This window comes from Dreissena polymorpha, chromosome 9 (genome assembly GCF_020536995.1).
Source record: "Dreissena polymorpha isolate Duluth1 chromosome 9, UMN_Dpol_1.0, whole genome shotgun sequence".
Lineage (NCBI taxonomy): Eukaryota > Metazoa > Mollusca > Bivalvia > Myida > Dreissenidae > Dreissena > Dreissena polymorpha.
The window spans coordinates 68281962-68298298 of NC_068363.1; the positions used below are offsets into that span (position 1 = coordinate 68281962).

Genomic DNA, 16337 nt, shown 5'->3' on the forward strand with positions numbered 1-16337 from the left:
AATGGATTTGGTAAAAAGATACTTTTTGCGGTTCTTAATATGAACTTGTTTTGATTTAGGCAATATCAGCAAAGCAGCATAATAAACAGTAAACCGCCTTTTTTTCACATTTAACAAGACAAGCATTGCATCCAAATGCTGCACACTGCACCATCGTATTATCTGTAGATCCGCGATGTCACGTAACAATTCGAATCGAAATCAACTCAACGTAGATAGAAAATTTATAAAATGCAAGTAAATGATCAACACAGTCCTGTATACATTGACGTTGTGCTGGAATTTGCGTAACGGTAAATAACAATGGAGGTCGTTCTGGATCATGCGCAGTGGTGCCCGACTACGTCATCGGGGGAAAATAGCGGCGGAAAATTCTAAACGCATTACGGAAACTACCGATTATCAAAGTCATCGTTTTTTTACCTCTAAATATTTTATTTTTTTGTTTTTATTTCAATGTTATTATATGGTATTCATTTACAAAATATGATTTTTAAGTCAGAATTATTCAGGTAACCTTTAAGTAGCAAAATGCTGGAATAATTTTCCCATCTCTATAAATCGGTGTCTGCTCAACGCGATTTTCTAGTCCTTCAATGTGGAATTCTAGCATAGAATCAAACTCGTCTGCCTTGTAAACCTTCAGACCTTCCCTGGGGCTTCCTTGCCTTACGTAAGAATCTATTCGTAGCCCCTTGTAGTTTTAAGCTTGATTTCTTAAGTCTTTAAGAATCCATCCCATAACCTCGTCTACAGCTTGTCTGGACTCGGCCCACTCCGCTTTGTCGAAGTCAATATTACCTAAGGAAACATGCGCATGTAATATTTCATTGCTTAGTCAAACTACTTAAATATAAGGCATCCGAGATTTAATGGAAAGATATTCAATGGTATGATGTATGATAAAGATGTCCGATAGTATACCCATTTATTTAACGTGTTTTACGTTATAAAGTTTTCTTACCTACATAAGCTGAACTTGCAATCTGAATAAACCAATTCGGACGGCAGTATCCAAACTCAGTAATCGGTCTTTGCCATTGGTTCTGCTCAACACCCACTTGTTGGTACGCTGAAGCATTTGTTCGTTCTTGCTATGCAATGACACAAACAAACATGAAATTAAAATTCACATGTTGTAAGCTACATACTTCAATATTTGTCCATTATAGAACAAAGGACGTAACAATCTGCATATATTATTCTGTTTATTTACAAAACATGTTAACTGTCTCAATAAGCACCGGCCGTAATTATAATAAATGTACAGTACTTCAGGTTAAGTACTAACTTGAATGTTGTTAATGCTATGCAGTATGTCCTTTTGGAGCACACAAGTCGAATATGAAGCCATGATTAATCTCTAAAGAATATTTAATTGCATAGAGTATAGTTACAGTATCCAAATGTTGTTGTATAGTCTAACTGAGAACAGAAGACCGTTTATTTCCCAATCGAATTTTTTCGTTGCACAAACAAATGTGTTGACATTCCGTAAATTTCAAATAGGTTTTCAAAAAATGTCATAAGCGTTTTCAAAAAAGTGAAGGACATTTTCCAATAACGCAATACTATGCCCTATATACGCGTTATCGCTCATTTTTTAACGCTTTTGAATTTTACGGAATGCGGTAGGCCATTATTTTTGCCAATTTGCAGTTTTATTGAATTTCAAATACGAAATGTCAAATACCGGTTGCTTGATAATAAAACATTTTTTCGTTTCATGAAGCTTGCAAAATGCTATTTATCGATTACCGATTGAAAAACAAGAAAAGCTCAAAGCAAAAAATAAGTATTCAATTTGCCTATTGATTCATACAATGTGCAAAATACCAGCAGCCGGTTTATAACTGATAATCAATTTATAAGCGAAACATTAATTTCCATACGTTCATTTCGCAATATTTATTCGCTTCATAGCATGGCACAACAGCGTTCTATATTGTCAACAATTTATATCGATTGCACGAACGATATGTTAAGTATATGAATACAGACAAAAGGTAGACCGCTTAAAATTTGCTAAACGTCCTTGTATTGCATGAGGTGATTTTTTGAAAGCGTGACGTTACGCTTTCGTTTGTTCAGACACCTCTTCTGATATTGAAAATATCTCATTACATTACACAATGGCGCGATTATAATCAAATACAATCTTAGTTGAATACGCTTGCGTGATTATTATGCAGGGTACCGGTGTTTTAGATGATGGACTTCAGACTTAATTTTGGTATACATATAAACACCAACGTGAGGATTATTTGAAACTTTTTATTATTTAAGTAGAAGTCAAATGTCATGCAATTGTTACTAAAATGAAACACAAGGTTATCTTTGGAACAGTTTAAACGTCTTGGAACGTGAACATTAAACCTGGATTTTGCATTGGGCTTTATGTTCGCTCTTAACCGTCGGTCAACCTACTCTCCCAGCTCGTCCGTAACTTTGTCTGTTCGCATAAAGCTAAACCATGCATGCGCTATTTACTTATAAGTAATGATGAGAGGATAATGTATTCCCTTTAATTTATCCAGAGGCCATGTGACAGCTACTCAAAATAGAATAACACATAGTAATGCAATAATAAATAAATACATACGTTATGGTCATGAACAATTGTATTGACTTAAAGAGCAATGTTATATGTATGCGTAAGACAAAAACATAAGAGGAAAAACTTCTGGCCAATGTTAATAAAAAATGCCAGACTCTTTTACCAGACAATCGGCGTTTATGATTTTTCATGCACCACTAATAATATAAGGTCCACCAACTTTGCTATTTATAATATGCTTCTATATTCATAAACGTACAGAAATGAATAACTTGAAATGTAGTATATTTGAAACCGAGACAACACAAACATTAGACAATGTACAGGCAGACGAAAGCCCATTCTAAAAAGTATGCAATGGTCGACGATTTGAGTCTCATTTACCCTGAATCTATTAGGTCAATGCAAACCGGATACTGGTACAGAATAAATATCAATGCAAACCGAATACTGGTACAGAATAAATGAGATATGTTTTCATATATAAACGTAACACTTATCAAAATAAACATTACAGACATGCAAACAAAATAGGTATGCCCATACAATAATATGTGATATTAAAAAGCATAACTCATGCGGTCTTATTTCTTTTTAAGGAACACTTTTATGTTAATCAAAAGCCAGATTATTTTTTAACTCCATATTTGGTTCGTTAAGTATCTCATCTCAATGCTGTGAAAGGCAGACACTACATCCGCATGTCATACCGTTCGTGTGGCCATTTTGTCACGTGAAAATCACGTGAATCACTGTGTATTGGCAGCGCATAGAATATAATTGTATGCCATTACTTTAAAATAGATGATATGTTTTCGATAATTGATTTTAGTTTAATTAGACTTTGACGTAGAACGGAATTTGAAGGCCTCGCGAATGTTATCAAAAAACGTGCTTTGTTCGATAAGAAAGGGATCGTTATCATTGAATTGAGAAAACATTGTGCAAACAATCCGGACTGCACATGATATTGATTTTTGGTGTGATAAATTGAACGGAGTGTGGTTGAGTTTCGGTATATATGGAACTATTCAACAGTGTTTAGGAAAAATAAATGACCGGGAATAATATATGTAAGAGATATGTATGCACTTCTGGACAGTTTTTTAAACAGTATATGGTAGCGACGATTTTATCCCTTATATCAGACCTCATATTGCATTTTGTCACAAATCTTGGCGCTCATATCATTTACCACGATCTTGCGTTTTTTTTCAGAAAGTGCTGAAGATTCATGGACAACAATTTGTATCCGTCATATTGGAATTACGCAAGGCATATTGGTTTTCACCCGAGGTTCAAGGTCAGGTCATTGTTACTAAAATATATACAAACTAAATGATGTAATTGTCTACAAATTCATGAGATATTTTCATACAACCTGTAAATATTCTTTGCTAATATGTTGCCTTTTCTCTGTCTGTTATGACCTTCTGTTCACCAATTCGCTATCCTGTCCTTCCACAAAAGTATATTATAAAGAAAATGATTGGGAAACATTGTTATAACTATTTCAAGTAATAAAACCATAGTGTACACACGCCGGACAATATATATCGTTATGAATATGTATAGTTGTTGGGGTTCTGAGGACGTTTGCATTTACCTAATTTTGAAAATGTGTCAACTTCAATTTTACAAGTTTTTGCAGTACATATTGGTCAGAAATTGAGTTTCCGAAAGAAATCAAAATATTGATATGACACATGGCAACAGGATTTAATTATAAACCTAACATAGCTCCAAATAAAGGACAATATGATACTGATGCACACTTGTTAATTGGAAGTAAAAACATGATTTTACAATTGATAATACGTTTCGATATGTATACAATCAAATCGACAACAAAGTCTTTTAAAATGTTATTCACATATATGATTTGTATTACGTTTTCTTAGGACTTTTGATTTAATGATAAGTCATGCATTATATTGATAAAATTACTTTTGAATTCAAAGTACTGTTGATTAATACGTTTCAAAATTATAATACGACGCGTATACTAATGGGTAAGCGGGCATCTGCGTGTAACAAATCAAATTTAGATTTTACAGAATTTGAACACAATTATTTCTTAGTGGACTATATGAATCTTTCTTTTACACTTTGGTTAAGTACATAAATATATATACTTTATATTGTCATATATTTTATGCAATAATTATAGGTTTGTTCGCAACATTTTTAACGTAGATCAAAGGTCATGCCAATGTTTCTAAAAGGAAAACGTAATAATCTTGTAAACACTTAAAATAACATAGGACATACATGTGAAACTTGGTATATACAGTGTGCTTTAGGTTTTAATTTCGAGTTTACCAAATAAATACAACTTCAACACTTTATGTTGAGTGCATGAATTTACTTGGTGTCATCGAATATGTCTTAAGTGTTTACGTATTCCGAGGTCAATGTACTTTAATTACACTGGTATATATTATGTTTCAACTATACTCGATGTTAGGGAAGATATTATTTTACAATTATTATCGCATCAGCATTATCCATGGGCCTCTTATGTAAACGAGATGTTTTACATAAATTAAATAGGATTTTTCGTTAAATATTTACTTCATATGCAAGCTGTCATCAGTCCACATATAAAATACACCAACATGGCTTCTTTACAATCGACTGGAGAAGAAAAGATGTTCGTGGATATTTCGCAAGCTATGGAAAGAATTCAGGTATTTAATAATTTATTGTATGTGAACTTGTGTTCCAATATTCACATGAGAATTTCCAATTGACATCCTTGTTTGAAAATGAATTAAGATAATCTTTGTAGTTTGTTATGCGAATTTAATTCATGAAACTATGGTAATGAAAGTGGCCATGTAACTCGATAGCTTGATAAACCATTATTAAAATAAAGGCTTCAATATAAAAACACGCAACATATAAGTTATGGTCGTTGATAACTAAATACATTTATGTGTTGACTTCAAACATCAATCCAGTAAAACTATAAAGACCTATTCAATTTAAATGTTATAAACAAATAAAGCAAAAAATAAATATTTTATCAATCAGCAAAAACAGCATAAGCACAACGAAACGACTAACAAACACCACATTATTTAAGTACACTTTTTCTTCTAGCTGCAAACGATTACTTGTTATTTAAAAAAACTATGCAGTTTTATATAAAAACTCATTTCATGTTTACCCCAAATTTGTACTTTTCTGCGTTCTTCTTCAGTTGACCCAAACGGTCAGTTCATTAACAGATACAGCTTGTTGTAACCCGGACAAATGGCAAAAACCGATAACTGAGTTTGGACAATGTGATCCAGAATTGTTGGGAACAATATTACGATCAGACTTTGTCGGTAAGATTTAATATTCTTATTTTACAGGAACATTGATAAGCATTCATAGTAACATAGATCTACTTGTACAGATAACATATAGTCAATCGACACGGTATGTAACGTATTTTTCTGACAAACTTGAATACATTCAGACATTTGTTTCTTGAGAGTAACAGTTTCTTAATGTGATTCTTGTCAACTACAATGTTTTATATATCAAAATGTGCATACTCGAACTATGTTTATCATTGCTCATTATTTATCACTAAATCAGGTGATATAGATTGTGGCAGTGCTGACTGGACCGACTCTTGTCAAGTTGTGGACGCAGTGATGGACCTTATTCTAAAACAGCTACAAGAGCTAGCTGGAAAATACGAGGGACTTTGTATCAAGGAATACATCCGTCAAGGAAGCGCTAGAGAGGGCCTGAAGGTAATAAATGCTAACGAGTTTGATATGTTGCTTGAATTCCACATAGAAGGCCTAGATGATGTTATCGATTATGCATCAATAACTAACTCAGCGGGAAGATCCATTCCTGGATCTTGCAACTTGAAAATGAATGGTGTCAGATTTGAAAAGTTACAAAAAATGTTCCCAACGTTAACACGGGAAGGTGTGTTTGTTCGCTATCGTAACGGACTTTATCTGAGTTCAAAAATCCTTCATGAACGAATATTCGAGTCCATGGTGGACACTGCGATTAATCAAATATCGTTGACTATGGGTAAGCTAAGCTCCTTCAGCAGAAGGCTCCAACTGAAACGGAAAATAAATCCTCCGTCCATAAATGTCAACATCAAAGTAGTTTGTGACGGCCAGCCAACCAAGGAAATCGACGTTGACTTAGTGCCGGCCTACCGACTCCGTGAAGATAAAACCACAAGATATGAAGAGCGATTTCTAAACTGCCCCATACATGCTGTGTGTAAATGGGTGACACAGGTTGAATCTGCTGAGCGAATCGTCTGGGACCTTAAAACGCTCGGCTATGAGAAACACATTCTTGATGTGGCCAGAGAGAACAGGAGAAAACTTTTTATTTTGACGGCTTTGCGTATTGTAAAAACGTACTTTGTTAGGCGCAGTAAGTACGCGAAAATAAGTGGTGTAGCTCCACCACAGCTCGTAACTGTTCTGAAATCATATCAGTTGAAACAAATTGCATTTTATGCTTTGTATTATCTGTGTCATCGGTTTCCAGACATACCTTTGAAGGGTGCCACAGAGGCCCTCGCGTATTACCTTGAACTGCTAGATATAACATTGGTTTCGAAAAGGTTGCCCCATTTTTTCTATGGTTGCTCTATTGTCAACAAAATGCTACCTGGATTTCCCCAGAATTTCGGATTTCAGTTGCGCTACAACCTCTTTCAGACTATTGACGACGAATCTTTGTCTAGAGCGAGGCAGTCGCTATGCGATGACTTGATACCGGATTTGGGATTCAAGTTTGGTGTAGTCCTCAATGTGAGCAGGAGCCGCGTTAGAGATAGTTTTCTTAGTTTCGTCCAAAGCCAAACTGTGTAATATGGATAATGTATCTGCAATCTAATTTCCTTTTGCATAATTATCGTGTCCTTTAAAAGTGCTTATAAAATGGTGTGTATGGATTGAGTATGATTGAAACTTTGGACGGATTTTGCTTAATGCGTAGTCTTAAATCTACATTGTAATACACTATTATGTTATTTGACATTTCTTATACATTAAATTAATGAGTTTTCTTGGTAATATTTATAAAAATAAAGAATCTCCAGAAACATTATTGGGAGAGAAAGGTCAGTTAACAACCGATAGTCTTTCATTTGAGGAAAATGACCATTTGCCCATAGAATACGGAAAAATATATACAACGCGATATGCCAGGCAATATATAAAAAACGCTTTAACAAATTGGTGAAGGCGGAGAATTCGGTTTTTACAATTGCTGAATGGCCCTAGTAGTATAGCCCTAAATAGTTACCCTATAGTAGGAATCTCATCAAAGTCCCTGGTAGTGTGGGGATTGTCTTCCAATCAATTACTTCCTAAACAGCCTGGCTCGACTCAGACCAATCCTTTCTATGTTCCGCCTATAAACATTTTTACATTTTTGCGCGTTTTTTTAAAACGAATTTTGATGTTATAAATCCGGTATAATTATCCAACCTGCATCAAATTGCCAGTCTTGATTTAACATGTATCAAATGTCAACAGATTCGTGTTTAAAAAAAGTACCCTTACCAACAAACGATGAACTTGCAATTCCTACATGGTGAGCCGGATTTCACGTTCCATAAGCAGTTATCGGTCTTTGTCAATCGTTATGCCAGACGCCCAAATAATCGGTCTGTGTATCGGACCTGCCCGCAGACTTGGAAACAATGCGAATATTGTTAAAATCCATGTGCCGATTAATCGTTTTAATCTACACCTCATTATCGTAGTTTTAATTAACAACTATTGATGTGCAGTTGTTAAACGATCTTGTGCAGCTGGGCAGCTTAATCATGTTGGATTCTTATTATTGAAAATATTAATAATATACTTCTGAAATTTTTTCACAGAAGTAAACAATATTCCGATTTATTAAATTATTAAGACATACATGGTAACTAGTAAGCAATATAGTAAACAAACATTTGTATTGCCTTCAAAACTTTGAAATAATTATTACGCAGACATATGAGTTTTAAGAAAACATGTAAATTAACTCATTTTTGCGCATGTATATAGGTTATATGACTCATCAATTCTGAAAAACGATGATGGAATGTCGTCCTGTGACACAACGATCTATTTAGCTTTTTTAAGTGGATGAACATACACGACATGTGCCCCACACGTTGGTGTTACATCGGACCTTCAATAATATTTATATCTTCGATAACTTAAAATGTTTTAAGAGCCGAATACTTACCTTTTCTGAACACCTACGCCACAAGTAATTCCCATCGTAGAACGCAACCGTTTATATTCCATTATATTGATCAAGAGACTTGGCGTATTGGGCCGAATGTGGGTTCCGGCAATAATCTCACACTCGTATCAGTCCGTTTGATTGTGGAAATCGCTATAAAGATGGACGTAACACTAACGGTAACAGCTTACTGTTTAACGTCTAATTATTAAAGTAGATTGTCAAAAGCAGGAGTTCTTATTCATATATATAGTTGAGTATTTAGGTACTTAGTTTAAACCTTTTTATTTTAGCTCGATTGCATCGAAAGCCTAATGCTTATATAAACGTTCTCGAGTCTATAAGTTATTGCGGTACTTATTAAGGCTCGATTAGTCATTTCGGCTTGGGTACTACTTACATGTACCCCGGATACTCTTAAGTATACTTACATGTACCCCTGGTACGGTAAATATACTAAACCGTACCCGGTTAATATTAGACTGTACCCGAGTTATATTCCCCCCCCCAAATCCAATATCGTAAAACGCGCTACCGATTACCGTAAAACGGTATTATTTATCTTAATCGAGGAGTTCTGGAAATAGAAAGAATCCGTATGTGCATACAAACTTCTATTTAACAAAAAAAAACTGCATCAACATTCTTTTTGAGTATGAGTTTCGATAATATAGAGACCATTACACAGAACATTGACATAAATGTGAACATAATTATTTTTTTTTAAAGCCGACAACGACCGATTTAGCGTAAACAAATTCACGGGTATGTTTTAGTTTATCCACCGTACTCGGGGTACATGTTAGTAAACTTAAGAATATCCGGGGTACATGTTTGTAGTACACGAGCCGACAATGAACAATCTAGCCTTATTAAGTGAAGTAAGTCAAATACGGCGGAAAACGAACATGGCTACATCTTGCGAATAGATCAAGGAGCTAATACATTCTAAGACAGATAGCCCTAAAATGTTTCATCATATTATCAAAAAGGACAATAACACTCATTTAAAAAAGTGTAGGGTAATGGTTCTTGTGATAGCACTTTTTCTTGTCGATATCTATACATCCATAAAGTTTCATGTTGAAACCTTGGTAAGTATCTGAGATATGAACTTGAGAAGTTACATCATACAAACCCAACAACCGGCTATGAGTATTTTTTCAAAGTGGTTATTGTTTTATTTTTGCATGATCCTTTTTCTTTTTGATATCTACACAAAAGCAGTTTCATTTGACATCTATATCTCTAAAGTCTATAAAATATAGACATGTGCCAGACGAACATCATACAGAAACAACAAAAGGAAATTCTTCTTATTTTACAAACTAAATAACTATGGTTCTTGTCCATGGCACTTCTTCTAATTCATATACACACATGGGGTGTCCTGTTAACATATTTAATATTTTCTGAAATGTAGCCATGCAACTTTTGTGACAGACGGATATCGTACAAAAATAGGGTTATAATTATTAGGCAATTATTATGTGCAGGGTAATTGTTTTTATGAATTGATATATACACAACCATGAAGTTTCAAGTTAAAATTTTGTAGCATATCTGAGAAAAGTTACATTATACAAACACAACAAAGAGCAATATATCTTAGTTAAGAAAGTGCAGGGCTATGGTTCTTAAGAATTGCACTTCTCCTCATTAATATCAATACACCAATGAAGTTTCATGTTGAAACCTTGCATGGTATCTGAGGAAAAAAATGCAACAATAAAACAAAGGGCAATAACTCTTATTAAAGAAATTGTAATGTTATGGTTCTTACGCATGGTACTTCTTCTCACCGATATCTATACACCTATGAAGTATCATGTTGATATCTTATTGTAGTTTCTGAGATATAGCCCTTAAACTTTTTGTGACAGACCGACGAACAGACTGACAAGCTGACGGACCGATGGGACAGGCCCAATTTTATATCCCTCTCCGCCTTTTGCGGGGGATGAAAACACAGTGTAATTACACTGTATATAATATTTGATTTTTTCTATGTTCATATTGGAAAAGATAAAATATCGATTTCTATATAAACCAGAAAGCTATTGATCTTTGAAGTTGAATGAAATTAATTGTTGATCTTCTATCTAAAAAGATAAACAATATGGCTGTTTTAATTTTTTGAATATACAGCGTTGTCTGCTTAAAATTTTAAAAACATGTTGGTTATACAACATTTACAAAATAACCGTTTTAATAAAGGTATGATCCATAAATCATAGAATATTTAAAAAAAGGCCAAAGCTTATTGTTTAATCCGTATTTGACGGTTTGTCTGTTCAAGTTCAGCATCAAGGCGATGATATTTAAACCTTGTTTCAAGCTCACAGCCATGCACATTATTGAACTACAGTGGAAATGCTGGCACCTTAAATAAAGAACTTGCACCGTGTTTTCTAATGCCCTCTGTAATTGCAGAGTATAAACTATGAGGAGAGTTTGGGGGTGGGGAAGCGGGATTCATCCTTTTTTTTAAGATTCCTTCTTTTTATAAATGGCGGATTTTGTCTACATGAGCAAAGAAAGGAACACATCATTAATTTAAGTTAGATCAGAATTATCATTGAAATTCCCCATCTGTGTTTTCAATTCTAGAATTGACACTTCTTTTTATATAGTGAAATTTATATTAAAATATTAAAAAAATATTATTAAAATATCACGACTAGTATATTACATTACTTGAAAAAGTTGTTAAGTTTCATATTTTCAGTATATTCGGTAATACAATTTTATGGGTATGTGTACCAGGTAACTACCAGTTAACTTTAATAATGCAAGTAGATTGACCATATTCGTCACGTGGTAAACCCAGGAATGCAAATTGTGCATGTGCAGTGAATGTATATATTTTATATAAAATTTGATCAATCTACTTGCGTTATTTATATTGTGTATGTCGTTATGTCACCTATTTTCACGATGTACTTTCGATTTCACATCGCGAAATTGTATAACCGAACATACTGACAATATTAACTTTTTTCAAGTAATGTCATATACCAGTCGTGATATTTTAATCAATATAAACTAATAATTGTAAAAAAATACGGTATTTTAGAACTTTTCTTTTTTTCGTCAATCTGGTTGACGGTCCCTTTAAGTTCAATGGCTTTGAACAAAGCTAAAAAATATCACCTATTTACTGTCAAACGGTACCACATACTTTTTTAATGTTGTCTACTTTGCGCAATTTACATGTTATACCACTTTTATTTATTCAACTTCCTTATAATTTAAACCTTTACAACCTGTGGCATTTTGGAATTTGAATGTAAATGCCCATGGGCGCACAATATTTTAAGTAATCGACCAATTAACCAGACATTGATTCATGCAATACGTCGTCTGCTTATCCAGAGTGTCCTTTGCACTACTAATAAATGAACGCGAGATTTCAATAATGCCACCAGCCGTATTGGGTCTATTAAGTCGCGTTTAAACCCTAAGTACGTTTTCTAAAAATTTATGGCATGTGCGCTTTGAAATTGGTGATATATTGCTATTGCGCATTGCATAACAAGTCAAGCTCTCGTAAGGTAAAGATGGCTTACATAGGATATAGTGCTGATACACAGTTGTTTGCGGATATAAACGAGGCTATTGACAAAATCCAGCATCAGGTATAATCTTTAATTTTAAAGCTGTTGATAATATTTGGATGTATATATGCACGTTTCTTTTTAATAATATATTCAAATGACACGATTTTGTATTGATTGTGTTCTTTAACATGTTTTGACGCAAAAAAAGTTATTTTTATTTTTACGCAGATACTGTGTTTAGATTGATACATATTTGTCTTTTTCGGTTAATGCCTCGTTCATATCCTATATAGTCTCAACTTGAACATGTTGGAGTTTACCAAAATCAATGGCAAAAACCAATCACCGACTTCGGGGAAGTCGATGCAATGTGGCTGGCAAAAATGAGAGGATCGGAGTTTGTCGGTAAGCAAAGCTTTTATTATTTTACACGATTTTAACGTGTGAAATTGTGGACTAGGTATAAGTATTTGATGTTTTTGTATTAAAACAAATATTGTATCATATAAAATATGTTAGGTTATAAATCGATGACAAAGTTTAAAAAGACTCCAAATTATTAAAATTAAACAAAATACCTGGTTAAGTCTAGAGATGTTCGATATAAACAGTGTCGTATACAATATTGGTTGTGACGTAGCAAACTGTAAAACTAGTGTTTGATTACACTCTGATTGCCTGACCAAGTATATACACCTTTACCACATAAACATTTACACTATTTCATTCACATCCTTGCAGGTAACATCGATTTTACAAGCGCCGACTGGGCGGAGTCAAGAGAGGCGGTTGACGCCGTAATGGATCTGCTTCTAAAGCAACTGCGGGAGCAAGCAAAGAAGTACGAGGGCCTCCGAATCGATTCGTACATTCGCCAGGGAAGCGCCAGAGAGGGTCTGAAGGTTCTCAATGCAAACGAGTTTGATACTATGCTAGAATTTCATATAGAAGGCCTTGAGGGCCGTATTGACCATGCACCCATTACCAATGCGGCGGGTAAGTCGATTCCAGGATTTTGCAAATTACGTATCTACGGAGTATCATTTGAAAGGTTGGAGAAAATATGTCCAAGAATGTTTAAGGAGGGCGTGTTTGTGCAACACGGTGATGAAGTGTACCTGAGCTCGAAAGTTTTACACGAGAAGATCTTCGAGTCAATGGTTGATACCGCAAGACACGTGATAACAACAGCAATGCAAGATACCAGCAGATTCCTAAGAAAAGCATCAAGCTTCCGATTGTACAGAAAAATGAACCCTCCAGCAATAAACGTCACGATTCAACTGTGTTACAACGATATACTCAAGAAGGAAATCGATGTTGATTTGGTGCCAGCTTTTCAACTTCGGAAAGACGAGAGGACAACATATGAAGGGCATCAAATAAATTGTCCCATCCACGCAGTTTGCAAGTGGGTGGGTAAAGTAGAACGCGACGAAAGACTTGTGTGGGACGTAAAAACCACCGGTTATGAGAAGCATATATTAGATATGGCAAGACAGAGTCGTCGAAAACTTTACATCGTGACAGCTTTGCGAATAGTGAAGACATACTTTGTAAAGAAATTAAAGCACGCGAAAGATCACAACATCACACCGCCACATATCGTAACTGTCTTAAAGTCGTACCACCTGAAGCAAATTGCCTTCTACCTTCTCTATTATCTGTGCCACAAATATCCAAGTCGCCCTTTGCCTTGTGCCAAAACCGCGTTCGAATACTTTCTTAACTTGTTGCTTATATGTCTAAGGTCCAAAAGTTTGCCCCATTTTTTCTACAGCGGTACCAATGTGGGTACAATGCTGCCAGGATTTCCCCAGAATTATGGATTTCAGCTGCGATACAATATGTTTCAGAAGATCAACGACGAGTCTTTAGCAAGAGCAGCCCAGTCTTTCATCGACGAAATGATGCCAGAGTTGGGAGTTTCTTTCGGTGTTGTAGATCCACATCAAGCGCAAGTGTACGATATGTTCGAAAGCCTGGCCGTCAGTCATGCAATGTAATTTAAGAACGAACAGTTGCAAATCGAAAACTGTATTAAGCCGTTAGATTTATCATTAACGTTTGCCTATACTACTGTGTATGTGTATTCAGTGCGAAACATGCAATGTGCTTCTGACCCCCCCACCCCCACCTTCATAGTCCGCAAAATGTCTGACTATAGGAACATAATGGTAAGTAAAATTGTCCCTCAACTGTGTAGCCCATAGCATGTTTTTATGTTTCCTTTGAGCAAATTATGTTAATTTATTCTGTATTTGTGTTTCTTGTATTTTGTATTATGTTTGTATATGTATATACCATTGTCATAATCGGAACATTTTCGGTATTTTTTGTTTATGTGTTTATATAATTTAAATGTAAAAAATTGACTGATTCTGGCCATAGTTCGACGATATCAATTCCTGCCGTAATACTCAGCAACGTGATGATAGTCCGAGTCACGTGGTACAACAATTTTCCCGCTGTTATGTTTGCTTTTTCTTATTTTGGTAATTTATTTTTTTATTATGAACCTAAACTTATGCGTTATTTTCAAAATATATAAGAAAATGATACTTCTTTTTATAATATAATTCTTAAACAAAAAATATAATTCTTTTAGATCTGGAAGGATTTTCTTGCGGTGGAAGTGGTTATCACAAGTAGCCGTCGGGAGATAACCTCTGCCTGGATGTTGGTCAGTGGGGCTCGATTGGTCATTGTCGGCTCGGGTACTACTTTTATGTACCCCTGGTACTCTTAAATATACTTAAATGTACCCCAGGTACGGAAAATATACTCAAACGTACCCGGGAATTCTTACGCCACTTTTGTCGTTGTCTGCTTTTTCAAATGTATATATTAATGTTTAAATCAATATTTTGTAAAATGGCCTCTTTATTGGTCGTTGTGGGCTTTTTTCAAATGTATTATATTTCTGTTTATATCAATATTTTGTAAAATGGCCTTTTTTATCGAAACTAATACGCGTTTAACGATATCGATTTTTTGGCGGGAATAAAACTCGGATGAAGTCTCAATCGGCCGGGTACGTTTTTGTATTATACTTCGTATTATATTACGTATAAGTATACTTAAGATTACCCGGGATGCATTTATGTAGAACCCGAGCCGACAATCGAGCATCAGTGTGGTTATTGTGTGTCGCACTAAACGAGCGTGAATGGGATGTACGTTGAAGGCACAACAAACTGGGCCAAACTGGATTAAATTAGATATGTTGGATTAAACAGACATTTCAAAGTGCGTGACCATCAATAGATCCACGATATATTGGACATCGCGAAATAATGGATCTCCACAAATCGAACTCTATTTCACAAAATTGAAAATCGGAATTTAAGCTATTGTTCTTCGTTGTAGTTATGATATTTACGAGAAAACAGAAATGCTGAACATTTACCATGCTCGAAAACATCCATTTTATATGCTTATTGTTTTATTTTGTTACATTACAAGGATCGCTTGAATAAAGTATAAAATACATAAGAGCACGGATGGCCGAGTGGTTTAAGTGTTAGACTTTTACCCCACGGGTCAGTGGTTCATGCACAGTTGAGGATTACTTTTTCCTTTCTTTAATTATGCCCCCCTTTGAAGAAGAGGGGGTATATTGTTTTGCTCATGTCGGTCCGTCCGTCCGTCCGTCCGTACGTCCGTCCGTCCTTATGTCCGTACGTCCGTCCGTCCACCAGATGGTTTCCGGATGATAACTCAGGAACGCTTAGGCCTAGGTTCATGAAACTTCATAGGTACATTGATCATGACTCGCAGGTGACCCCTATTGATTTTGAGGTCACTAGGTCAAAGGTCAAGGTCACGGTGACCCGAAATAGTAAAATGGTTTCCGGATGATAACTCAAGAACGCTTATGCCTAGGATCATGAAACTTCATAGGTACATTGATCATGACTCGCAGATGACCCCTATTAATTTTCAGGTCACTAGGTCAAAGGTCAAGGTCACGGTGACCCGAAATAGTAAAATGGTTT

The 16337-nt window shown here is 35.0% G+C and overlaps 1 protein-coding gene across 7 annotated transcripts; it reads left to right on the forward strand.

Moving 5' to 3' along the window:
- Positions 1–3525: 3525 nt before the first annotated feature.
- LOC127844338 (uncharacterized) lies at positions 3526–15834 on the forward strand. Of its 7 annotated transcripts, none has more exons than XM_052374453.1 (5): positions 3526–3630; positions 3776–3865; positions 5144–5247; positions 5763–5892; positions 6149–7645. In XM_052374453.1, exons 3-5 carry the CDS (start codon positions 5176–5178, stop codon positions 7405–7407), a joined length of 1461 nt encoding a protein of 486 aa, XP_052230413.1. In that variant the 5' UTR covers positions 3526–3630; positions 3776–3865; positions 5144–5175; the 3' UTR covers positions 7408–7645. The 7 variants fall into 7 exon arrangements, 6 of the variants coding, with proteins under 6 accessions (XP_052230413.1, XP_052230412.1, XP_052230414.1 ...); XM_052374452.1 differs by having other exon boundaries at positions 3776–3860; XR_008032676.1 differs by lacking the exons at positions 3526–3630; positions 3776–3865 and adding exons at positions 14196–14516; positions 14948–15834 and having other exon boundaries at positions 3872–5247; positions 6149–6309.
- Positions 15835–16337: the final 503 nt, after the last annotated feature.